This window comes from Solea solea, chromosome 12, assembly GCF_958295425.1.
Source record: "Solea solea chromosome 12, fSolSol10.1, whole genome shotgun sequence".
NCBI lineage: Eukaryota > Metazoa > Chordata > Actinopteri > Pleuronectiformes > Soleidae > Solea > Solea solea.
The window spans coordinates 25,253,088-25,265,392 of record NC_081145.1 but is presented as its reverse complement, the minus strand read 5'-3'; the positions used below and the strand labels follow the sequence as shown (position 1 = coordinate 25,265,392).

Sequence of the window (12,305 nt, the reverse complement as noted above, 5' to 3'; positions counted from 1 at the left end):
ATAGAAAACTAGTAATCGGTATTAGCGTTTTTGAAAGAATTGCTCCTTGTAAACATTAAAACGAAATCCTTCAGGTGTGTGGACAAAACAAGACATTGAAGAACAACATCATTTCAAGGTTTGAGGAACACTGATCACTGATAATCATTAGTTGCAGCCCTATTTTCAATGTTTTTTAATGTCATTCTAACCATGTTTATCTCTTTTTATTGCAAATTGTTAAAAAATAAATCTCCTTTTTTTTAATCTTGTAAATTCTCATAAATGACGTCTGGTTCAACCACCGAAACCTACTCACTTCATCCTCCAGGTGAACGTGTGAACAACAAGATGTAATTACATTCCCCACAAGTGTTCTTAAAGTGTCATGTTCCTTTAAAATGTGACCTCTCTGCCGCCAGTTTCAGTTTCACAAGTTCCCTCAAATTTGTGCTCAGTTCTAAGACATTAAACTCGGATTTCTCAAGATACTGTGTTCACGAGAAGTGGACGGACAACCTCAAAATGTGATTTTAACCACTTCATGAAGGGCTCACTTCATAAAATATACACCAGGTTAACTCTACAGTATGATAAGAGTATGTTTGCCAGTTTATCTTGTCATTCGACAGCCGTTTCACACAGGAAACTGAAGTTTGTGTGCATTTAAATACACCATTCACGTCCCACACCAAAGCCCATAGAGAAAATCATCAATTTTAGCTCACAGTGGACACACAAGCTGCTGATCCACCGTTCAAATGTGTTCTTTTGTGACTCCTGTGTTTGAAATGATTTACTTTGGTTTGTGACACAAACTCACCAAAGGAGGCAGCAGCAGCCGACCGTCGTCTCCTGTGTTCCTGCAAACTAAAAACAACAATTTTCTCAATGGACTTTGGTGCAGGTGTCACAAATTTCAGTTTCCAGTCAAAAATAAAAAAGAGAGGCTGTTTTACAGTAAAGATAAAACACATTATTAAAATACTGTAGACTTAGGGATGGCATACCTCACTGTCACTCATATTTTCACGCTCGTCTTTATGCTGGTTCTTGAGTTCCGTGATTACGGCACAGTCGGCACACAAGCACACTTTAACAAAAAAAAGCCAGAAAAATCACATGAAATTAATTTAAGCACACGTTTGGCAATCAGAGTGGATGTGCAATAAAAGGCAGAGTTCATCTAAATAAAAATCATTTATTTTCATTAATATTATTAATATTATCATCGTCATTCTACCTAGAGAGAGAGTCCACCATGCCACTTTCAGAAATGGAGTAGTGCTAAGACGTCTGTCTGTCTGTTGGAGTACATGATTGAGGAGGGGGGGGGCAGACAGACAGACAGACAGACGGATGGGTGGGTGGATGATGAACAGTTTTTAGGGGAGGGTTGGGTTGGAGGGGGCGGGGCTTGTACAGGCTCTCACTTCTGCTCATTCTCCATGCTGATGCAAACAAAGAGGGGGGGGGATGATATACAGGAGGGACGACAGAGGAGAGGACACTGAATTGTCTTTAAAAGTACTTTGTCCCTGTTGACCTACGTGAGACTGAGCTGGGAGGACGTTTGGACCATTTGACGGGGACGATGAAGGGTTTGGAGTGGGGTGGGGTGGGGGGGTTTGAGGGGGGCAGCAGCTTCAAGCTCATTGGTCAGGCTGCTGGACAGGAAACCAGGACAAGCCAATCACAGACTGACACAGAGGAGGACGAGGGTGTACTGTATGTACGCGTGTGTGTGTGTGTGTGTGTGTGGATATGGAGTTGTGCTCCCCTGATGTATACATGTGTATGTATGAGTGTGTGTATCCGTATGCACATGTGTGTGAGTGTATAACTGGTCGGAGATACTTTGATCCATTGTCACTGTACACTTGTCAAAAGTTACTGTCACAACCGGGTACAAAGTTGAGGTAACAAGCTTTTTTTCTTCTTCTTCTTCTTCTTCTTCTTCTTCTTCTTCTTCCTCCAACTCTGTGAAGACAGAGAGAGAGAGAGGGAACACAAGGAAGATATTTCAGGAATCATGACATTTGGAACAAAACTGAGGTTAACAAAGTCTTTGGCTACAAGGATCACACATGTTTCTGGGAGGAGACCCTTCAGAGCTACTAGTTAATCTACTATTAAAGTCCCTGTAAAGTGATAAAAACCGTCTCCCCACAGGCAAATGTGTTATTAAACACCTAACCACATATAAAGTCGCTAAGAGTTTAAACATTTGGTTTTAAATCATGTGAAATTCAGCTTCATCCTCCACTCTGAGATGGTGGGGGCGTGGCCACTTTAAACATGCACGTTTCCATATCAGTCGAACAAAGACAATAATTCTCGTTATATTAATGTCATGTAAACACGTTAGTCCGACTACAATCGAGCTAGTCTTAGTCAGACTAAGATACCTGAATAATGCGATTCATAGTCCGATTACTCCTGCATGTATGCACTTAATCGGACTGGAGTCGGACATGTTTCCTCCACGGTCTTTGACAGGGAAGTAGAAAGAGACGACGTCTAAACTCAACCGCAGCGCTGTTGCTGGAAATCATACGATGGCGGTGGCGTCTTTCTCCGGACAACGCGGCAACCACAAGAGCCATACGCGATCTAATTCGTATCATGATTAGCACGTACGGTAGGTACTTTTAAATACATATACTGCACATTTCCCAGTGATCTGTCAAATATAGTTCCAGGAAAAAATATTTACGAAACAAAATGCAGTAGACGTGCTGCCTATGTGGTTTACATGGCTCAATTCAGCTCAGCAAACCAAACTCCTTACATATGAACAACGCATCAGGTGAATATCTAACAACATCCAGGGAAATGAGGGGCTGGCTTGGTCAGGCTAAAGTTTGCATATCAAATCACACGCAGTGACACGACGACACAATCATTTCCAGCCGTTACCTGTGTTTCACCGCGTTGTAGTGTTGCCACTGGAAACCATGTTGTTGTCAGAGTTTGACAGCGACTGCTCCTTTACTACTGGATCTGTGGGAGGGACAGTGAGGGCCGACCGTCAGTGGACTGGGTTACCGGGTGACAACTTCATCATACTATTCTGTGTCTTTGTGGTTTGAAATCCTTTGTTTGGGCTTTGACCAAGGGACACAAACGAGGCAGCAGCAGAACCAGCAGCTCCTGTGTCACTGTGGACTTTGGTGTGGGGGGGAGTGAGTGATTTATAAAGTCACACAAACCTCAGACTTCAGTAAGAAAAGGCTGTTTAACGGTGAGATAAAGTGGCAAAACATTCTTCTGACATCAAGGACTAAAATAAAACCTACGTCTGCTTAAGTCTACAATATCACTGCACCAAAGCCCATAAATATCAATGATTTTCTCTATGGAATTTGGTGGAGGAGAGCGAGATGTTGCAGGTGTGGATTTTATGACATGAACCTTATGTTAAGTGGCTGAAATCACACTTTCCTTGTGTTCTTGTTCTTGCAACTGTGTTTTTTCATGAGAGTGACTATGCCTGATTTTGCATCGTCTCAGTGGCAGCAGTGTGTTGGTGGTGCGTGCTTACAGAAGTAGGGATGCTCCATGGCCTCCGTCGCGGTCAGCCTCTGTTGGTGGTCGTAGCGTAGCAGCTTGTCCAGCAGGTCCAGAGCTTCAGGACTGACCAGGTGCTGGTTCTCTGTCTGCACAAACTGTTCCCACCGCTTCCTGCTCTGCCTGCGTACAGCGAAGCACAACATATGAGAGAACACACCGACGAAGAAGAGATATTTACAGATAATGAACAGACTCTTGGTTCCTCTCATCTTCTCAGTGCCGTTAACTAAACTCGCTGTAAGTGTCCCGGTAAAAACACAACGTCATAGAGAGAATGTTTGCGATAAAACGCAAGTGAGGATTGTCGTGTGTGTGTGAAAAACTAAATACATGTATAACTCAGCGTTCCCGCACATTCTCACACTGTGTGTCGCAGTGACAGAGACAGAGTGGACTTACTGTCCCAGCAGGTCTTTGAATCGCGGGTCCAGTTCGATGTGGTATTTACGCAGGTAGCCGAACAGCTCGTCTGTCCCCAGGACCTTGGCGATTCGCACCAACTAGAAAACACGACAGATGCGAGGCTCAAAGACTCTGCATTTATCTCTGATCACACTTTACAGTGACAGCTCTCGCTCCAGCACTGACTGCACTGCGTGACAATGTCTTTCCTTCACTGTCCGACAGGTGTTTCCAACTGAAAACTCACATTTGTGTCACTATCCAAAGTCCATAAAGAAAATCAGCGATTTTACATGATGACTGACTTGAGTCAGACATTGTTGGTCCACTGCTGCCTTCACTAGTGTCATTTTTGGTGACTTAGATGTTTGAAATCCTTCATTTGATTTACCAAATGGACACAAACTCAACTTTCTCCATAGACTTTTTGTGCGGGAATAGAACACTTAATTTTATGATGGAAAAGGCTGTTTAATGGCAAGATTCTTACTATATTCTAGAGCTGATATTGATTTATATTAGCTTTTCCTTTTGCCTCCGAGATTAAGGCAGGTGTCAATAATACCTACAACAACAACACTTTTAAAAGCCCAGTGTGTCCAGATTTTATTTGTTTTTGAACACAAATCAGCAATTTATCAGCGAATTTGTCAGTGAGTGTGTAGGAGTTGTGCATGTGTGTGTGTGTGTGTGTGTGTTGGACACTGTACCTGATCGTAGTTATCCTGTCCGTGGAAGAAGGGCTCTTTCTGAAAGATCATACTGGCCAGCATACAGCCCAGGCTCCACATGTCTAGACTGTAATCGTACATCTGAAACACAACGAGTCATCAAACAATGATGAGAGCATGTGCAGAGGAATTTGGGGAATTTCGTGTGTCCTCACAAATATAGAGTGTGTGTGTTACCTGGTAGTCCACCAGGAGTTCGGGGCCCTTGAAGTATCGCGAGGCCACTCTGACGTTGTACTCCTGGGACGGGTGGTAGAACTCTGCCAGACCCCAGTCTATAAGACGTAGCTGTGGAAACACGAAACACCTGCTCCTTTAATTCACCGTTTTCGTTTTCGTAGGAGGAAGCTGGGCGGAGCTAAACAACACCTGGAAATAAGACTGACTGGTGGTGCGTGTGGAAGGAAAAATCAGAAATACTGTTGTACTGTGTTTACCAGGGTATGTGAGCCGCTTTGACCACAGTGTGTAGAAGATGAAACAAATAAACATTTACACCACTGTATTTTAACATTGGTGATAATGGTTTGGAAACCACTGCCCTAGAACATCCTACGCAGAATAAGACTAATCAAATTTCGAGATCAACAGCCTCCGCATGTCAGAGCGACCTCAGCATTAAACGTGACATTTTACAAATTGCAACTATGAACCAACATCAGCTGTGACCTGATGTAATAAAGCCCCTGTGATCAGTGAGTAAGAGCAACATCCTGGCAGGTTAATTCATACTTATGTTAGCCTGCTGCCCCCTGCTGGACAAGGTTGTTCTACAATGAACTATTCAGAAAATCAGTGACATTTATTTACTTATTCTACTTTGACATTAACTGTGGATGCATTTAAAAAAAAAAAGTGTCCAGAGTGTAAAATATAGGTGTATTTATTTTAATTTACACACACACACACACACATATAGCCAGGACACGCTACATCACACAGAGAGGCTGCATTAAAACTGCAAACCCCTCTCGCTGTGAGACTCCGGTGCCACCCACACACAGTCTAGATAACAATAATCTCACACCAGAGAGAAAATAAATAGAAAGAGAGAAGCAGAAGGGCTGAAATAGTAGGGTGAGATATTAGAGTGTGTGTGGGTGTGTGAAGGAAGGAAAAAAAAGAAAGAGAAAGAGAGGCACCGCCTACCTTTCTCAACTGGTGATCGATCATCACATTGTGTGGTTTGACGTCACGGTGCATGATTCCCATACTGTGACAGTAGTCCAGAGCCTGACGAGACAGAGACAATTAACCAGGTGCACCTTCCACACACACACACACATACATGTAAAACAATCCTGCTTATACACTAAACAAGTCTCACCTTCAGTAGTTCATACATATAGAAACGGATATCATAATCTGTCAACTTCTGGTACAGCTCCTGCAGGGGGGGGGGGAGAACACATTTAAACGTCACATATGCAAACTTTTACTGTCACGTGACAAAGAGAGGCAAGAGAAGAGGGTGAGTGAGAGCACAGTCAGTGTGAGAGGCAGCGGGGGGAGCATGCAGAGGAGCGGATGATGATTGTACCTTGAAGTCTGTGTTATTGATGCATTCAAAGACGAGCGCCGGAGTTCTGGACTGAATGTACATCAACCCAAACATAAAAGACAGGCGGGAGCGGAAAGTGTCCGAAAATCAAAAGAAACAAGACAGAGAGAGAGAGACAGAGAGAGACAGAGAGAGAGAGAGAGAGAGAGAGAGAGAGAGAGAGAGAGAGAGAGAGAGAGGAAGAAAAACAAAGAAAATATGTCATTAATGATTCAGTGATTTCAGTCACCTGATTAATCACAGATTTGATGATCATCTGCAGCACATGAGCAGGCGTTGCTGATTTACAGGGCTGCAACAATTATTCAATTATGAATCGATTACTAAATTAATCATCAACTTTTGAGTGTTTTTCAATAATAACAAGTTTTGCTGATATTTCAGCTTCTGAAATGTGAATATCTTCTAGTTTCTTTGGTCAATATAAAATCATTCAAACTGAATCAGTTTGGTTTCTGGACAAAAAAAGACAACTTAAAACCCTGTTGTATATATTGGGGCTGCGACTTACATTGTTTTCCATAATTGTTACAGTGTCCGATTATTCTCTTGATTCATCCAGTAATCATTTGGTCCAGAAAATGTCAGAAAATGTTGACCACTGTTTGTCGTATCTCAAAATGATGATGTGTTCAAATCAAAACTATTCAATTTATTCTACGAAGCAAAGAAAACTTTTAAAAAGTTGAAAAAAATCTGAGAACCTGGTTTAATTAATAAAAAAAAACATTTAAACCAATTAATCGACTATAAAATGTCAAACTCAATTTAAAAAATCTCTCTAAAAAGCCAGAAAATGCTGGAGCCTAGAAGCACACTAGGCAGTTTAAAGTAATTTTCACGGTGCCCAGCAGAGGGCGTGAGCACAGCTGCGAAAAAAAAAGTGACCAATATTACATGTAATATATAGGAAAATAAAAATGAAATGCTCTTAAATAAAACCTCCTGATACTCCAGAGGATGAACTAGAATTTGGCGTCATTACATATGTTGACAGCTGTCACTGTCCGTGCCAGAAGTAAACGTCATAGTAAGATTTCACTTCAGTATCTATCAGGTTTCCTTTCTATGCTACAAGAAAAGGTATTTGTGGGGATTGATACGAAAAATAATTACAATAAATACAACTTCCAGGTTATTTTCTTCTATAAACTCTAAAACAAAATTAATTTCTTGTGTGTTCTATTTCCTCTCTGTGCCAATATTAAACTCAAAAAAAAGGGGGGAACAGAATGAGCCTACCACTGGGTCTTTAACTGTGTCCACAAGTCGAATGATGTTGGTTCCTCCTCGCAGGTTCTCCAGGATCTTGATCTCTCGCTTGATCTTCTTCTTCTTGACTGGCTATTTGGACAAACACACACACACACACACACACACACACACAAAAACGAGACATTTAACGCTGGAGCCTGTAAATGTGGACGAGCTAAGAATAGCATGCTAAAATACCAGGCTGTGACAAAATGCAGCTGATACAGCCCACTCGCTCCTGTCGACCCTCGCATCAAAGCATGGCCCCAAAACACAGGGAATCCTTGTTTGTGGTGGAACGGTGAATTTTTCTCTGCAGTTTATCTGTGACTAGTTTCATATAACTTTTCTCTATGGTCCAAGTCCTCTATGCAACCAACGATTATCTTCTCGACTAATCGAGTACTTGTTTGGTCTATAAAATGTGGAAATGATGATGTTCTCAAATGTCACAAACCACAATATTCAGTCAGTTTTAATGGTTTAACAGTTGACAGTGATCATTGCAGCCGTACTTCCAAGCTTGTTATGCAGACACCAGAGCTCATCTCAGGGTCGCCAGTAACATTCAGAACTATTAAAATAATTATCCCCTGAATAACCAAATCATTCTTTCATCTCGATGTCAAATCATGTAAAGAAAACTAAAGAGGCCAGAAAACTAGGAAGTGTTGCGTACTCCATACCACCACCCACTCAGACATGTTCCAAGTCAACCATGTGAGAGAAAAATTAAATATGGAGATCTGAACCCAAATCAACGATTCTGAGAATTGTCACTCAGTCGCCGCTCGACATAATCCTCACCTTCAGGATCTTAACAACCACCTTCTCGTTGTTGGTGATGTTGATCGCCTCGAACACTTCGCTGTACTTCCCCCTGCCCAGCTTACGAACCAGCTGGTAGTCCTCCTGGTTGCTATAGGGACAGACGGGGAGACACAGCGGAGCAGATGTGATGGACAAGAGAGAGAAAATTATTTTCAGCATGAGAGTGCGATTAAGTCGGTGTTGGAGCCGTTAATAAGCGAGTGTTTCTGTTACAGAGAGGGAGCTGAGCCTCGGAGGGATGATGTGAACTCTGGCTCTGACTTCAAGGGAAGGGGTGAGTCAAGTCAACGGCCAGGGAGTGAGGATGGGGACAGAGGTGGAGGTAGACTGAGGACGGGGACATGGACTGAGGTAGAAAGAGATGAAGTATCAGCGATTGAGGAACGGTAACTACTGGGATAGAGCTGCAGGAAGAATGAGGAAGAGAACAGAGATGGAGAAAGAGCGAGTACAGGGATAGACACTGAGATTAAAAAGGGTGAGGATTAGGGGTGGGACAATGTATTGATATGGAAAAATATCATTGTCCTGACTGGTAATATTTGTCTAATACATGGGGACAGAGATGGAGGTGAAGTTAGACAATTGACAGATTGAGGGATGGTAATGATGGGGCAGGTAGGGACAGAGATTGAGGTAGAATGAGGACAGGTATTGAAGTAGAGTGACAATGGGGACAGAGCTGTAAATAAGAGTGAGGACGGAGACAGAGACGGGGGTAGAATGCATGTAGGGACAGACACTGAGATTCAAAAGAGTGAGGATGGGGACAGAGATAGAGTGAAGATTAGGGCAAGGACAATGTATTTCATGTGATGGAAAAATATCATCCTCCATATTTGACTAATACTCTGGCAACACTTCTCAGTGTGACCGAGATCGAGTCAAGTTGGATACAGCGATTGGGGTAGAGTGAGGATGGGCACGTGGGCTGAGGTTGAAAGAAAAAATAATAGTGATAGAGGAATGATAAAGACAGGGACAGAGATGGAGTATGGAGACAGATGTATGCATGTAGGGACAGACACTGAGATTAAAACGAGTGAGGATGGGGAAAATAATGAGTGACAGTGGGGACAGAGGTGGGATAGGGACAAAAGTAGGGTAGAACAGAAATCGGGGTAGAGTATAGAATATAGGGATATACACTGAGGTTTAATAGAGTGAGGATGAGGACAGTAATGGAGGTAGGGCGACAACGGGGACAGAGATGAATGAAGAAATTAAGACAGGACCCAAAACTATGGTAGGGAGACACTGGGGACAAACGTGTGGATAGAGTAAAACGCGGTAGAGAGATGAGGCGGACTGGGATGAGGACAGGGACAGAAATTGAGGTAAAGTGAGAAGGGAGATAGAGATTGAGGTAGGATGAGGACAGAGATTGTGTCAGACAGCAGGGTAGTGGGCTGACAGAGGTACTATCAATGTGTCATTACGCCCTCACACATACTGTATACATGTATAATAATAGACACCCATCTGCCACACTCTCTCCATCTCTTCCATAAACACAGAGAGGGAGACCAGCGCTCTGCTGTGACCAGGAATCACACGCATGCAATTAAAGTAACATGCAGTAAAAGAATAGTCCTTACTTCCAGTTCGGTACGTGGGCCTCGTAGTCCCAGTACTCCCGGCTCTTCAGCGTGTTGACATCTGCGTACACACGGGACTTGCTACCGGCCACCGGACCCGGCATGGCGAGACCCGTGGCTCGGGCGCTGCGGTGGGGCTGGAGGGAGGGTTGAAAGGGGAAGGTCCGTAACTGGATTTGCTATCTGTGTGGGTGTGAAGAGGAACAGAGCGGTGAGCTAGCTCCCCTCTGCTGCAGCCACACTGAGCGATGAGGCAGAGATGGAGAGAGCAGGATGTGTCCACTGCGGTTCGCCGCAGTCAGTGCACGCCGAGCAGCAGCGCTCCTTGGTCGGATTGTCAGAAGCAGCAGAACCGGTGTCGGTGCAGCCCGGAGGGTGGGAGATAGTGCAGCTGAGGTTACACACGGGAGCAGGGAGGCATCGGGGTAGTGAGGTAGAGAAGACACGGACCCCGAAAATCCCACAGAGTAGAACTAGAGGAGGTTGGTGATCTAAAATCCACGGGTTTACACTCCGAGGTGGCTCTCCTCGCGGGCCCTGAGCGTAGGGTGGGCTTCCTGCGCTAGGCGGTGGTCGGTCGGTGGGGTGGGAGTGTCCTAGGTGGTCCAGTGTTAGCTATTAATCAGCGGCCGATGAGAGGGGCTCGCTGACGGGGGTTGACCGGTGGGAGAGCGATGTGTGTTGGGGTGGGGGGGGGGAGTGGGGGGTGAAGTAGTTGAGAGATCGATGTTGTTAGCTAACGTTAGCCAGCGATGCTACTTCAGCGCGGAGATGTCGCACCGACGGGGAGCGCTCGGCGCCGTGCACCACCATCGGCGGAGCCAGCGTCATGTGCAACCGGCTGTGCGGGGAAAGCAAGGGGGCCTCGGGGTGGGGGGGAGGGGAGGTGGAAGAGGGCGGTACCTGACGCCGGCGAAGGGGCCCGGAATGCGGTGGTTTTCTTGAGCAGCCGCGGACCTCCCCGGTAGAGAGCGCAGGTAGGGGAAAGGAAGCGGATTGCGACTGAAGAGGAGCGAGAACCGCCCGGATGTGAAAGCCGCTCGCTGCCGGGGTGAAACTGTCTCTGTGTACCCGAGGGAAACAGCGCCCCCTGACTGTGTGGATGTGATAGAGAGGCAAAAGTTAAAACTGTTAGTACTTTTACTACCACTACTGTAGAGGTAGTAAAAGTAGTAACAGTTGTATTACTATATTACTACTAATAATATTACTAGTAGTAGTGTTATTGCTGCTACAACTACTACTTCTCGTAATACTATTTTCCTCTTTCCTGGGTAATGATAAATCACAACATCATTATTATTATTGTTACATTTCTAATGAATTTGTTCTTCATTTAAAACCACAAAATAAAGTAAGTGGTTACGACCTTTATTTTAACCTGGAAACTTAAAATTAAATGGGACTCAACTGTCATTCATTTCATTTCCTACTGTGTCCCATCAAAATGACTGCTGTGAAAAAAGGCAGATGCCACTACTACAACTACATGTCCCATTGCACAAGAGTAAAGCTAAAGGTTTCTCGCACGGTCTGACAAAGTAAAAACATTTTTTACAAGTTGGAACACAGAGCTTACAAAATAATCCCCAAAGTCGTGTAACTATATTTATAAATGGAAAAAAGTTTTATTTGTTAGTGCTGTGTGTAATTGAATGCTACATACAGATAATCTTAGCATGAATGTACACATACTGTACGTTGCCACAACTTTTTTTCTTCTTCTTCTTTTTTTTTTTTTTTTTTAAAAGTGTTCCCCCCCGAAACATCATTCACATGAACTACAGTACAATTTGAAGAAGCTAAAGGAGGGAAAGGTGCTGTGGGAAGGAGGAGGAGGGAGGAAGGTAGGGAGGGAGGGGGCACCAGTTCCCAGGGACAGAACACATAAACTAACACAGCAAGCATGCAGCAGAGAGCAAGAGACACCAGGGTCTGATGGGATCATGGGCTGGTGAGTAAACTGGTACATAAACTAAATGCTTGATTTAAGGGTTTAAAATGCAGAGTGGTAGATTAATTTTCTTTGTGCTTATACCAGAGCTCTTCCTCTTTCCTTGTGAACATTTCACTCTAAGTGCAGCTTCACAGTAACTGCATTCTCAGATTGGTCCATTGCTAACCCAGAACAAATGCTCTACCAGACAGCTGCCCTCACTAGTACTAACAACTACACATGTGCAGCTGGGCTGGAATGATTCTTTGGCATTGAACGTTCACTTGTGTTATTACTATGATACACGTTAGATCAACTGTCAGCATGTAATGGGGCTCTTGTCCTGCACCTGGAGTGTCTGTTTTGTTCTTGTGGTGACGCGTCAGCACCGAGTAACAAGTCAAAGTCCTTGAGCACTTGTGGTTATCGACAACTGTGGG

General features: G+C 44.0%; 1 protein-coding gene across 3 annotated transcripts; it reads right to left on the bottom strand.

Annotated features, from left to right (window-relative positions):
• Window positions 1-1,160: 1,160 nt before the first annotated feature.
• Window positions 1,161-10,948, bottom strand: csnk2a2b (casein kinase 2, alpha prime polypeptide b). 3 transcript variants are annotated; one of them, XM_058646627.1, is made up of 12 exons: window positions 9,930-10,948; window positions 8,308-8,419; window positions 7,489-7,590; window positions 6,476-6,538; window positions 6,013-6,072; window positions 5,835-5,918; window positions 4,863-4,973; window positions 4,665-4,766; window positions 3,952-4,052; window positions 3,524-3,672; window positions 2,899-2,982; window positions 1,161-1,959 (listed from the first exon to the last, which is right to left on the bottom strand). In XM_058646627.1, the coding sequence occupies exons 1-11, from the start codon at window positions 10,031-10,033 to the stop codon at window positions 2,906-2,908; spliced, it is 1,065 nt and encodes a 354-aa protein (XP_058502610.1). In that variant the 5' UTR covers window positions 10,034-10,948; the 3' UTR covers window positions 1,161-1,959; window positions 2,899-2,905. The 3 variants fall into 3 exon arrangements, with proteins under 3 accessions (XP_058502610.1, XP_058502611.1, XP_058502612.1); XM_058646628.1 differs by lacking the exon at window positions 6,476-6,538 and adding an exon at window positions 6,226-6,276 and having other exon boundaries at window positions 9,930-10,945; XM_058646629.1 differs by lacking the exon at window positions 6,476-6,538 and having other exon boundaries at window positions 9,930-10,947.
• Between the last annotated feature and the right edge of the window lie 1,357 nt (window positions 10,949-12,305).

What these genes read in the sequence shown, in the direction of transcription:
- csnk2a2b (XM_058646627.1), bottom strand. Translation starts at nt 10,033, where the DNA reads ATGCCGGGTCCGGTGGCCGGTAGCAAGTCCCGTGTGTACGCAGATGTC. An exon ending in AACTCCTGGTGGACTACCAG is followed by an intron (nt 4,767 to 4,862) that starts GTAACACACACA and finishes GTTGTGTTTCAG; the next exon opens with ATGTACGATTACAGTCTAGA. An exon ending in GACAGGATAACTACGATCAG is followed by an intron (nt 4,053 to 4,664) that starts GTACAGTGTCCA and finishes CGTGTTTTCTAG; the next exon opens with TTGGTGCGAATCGCCAAGGT.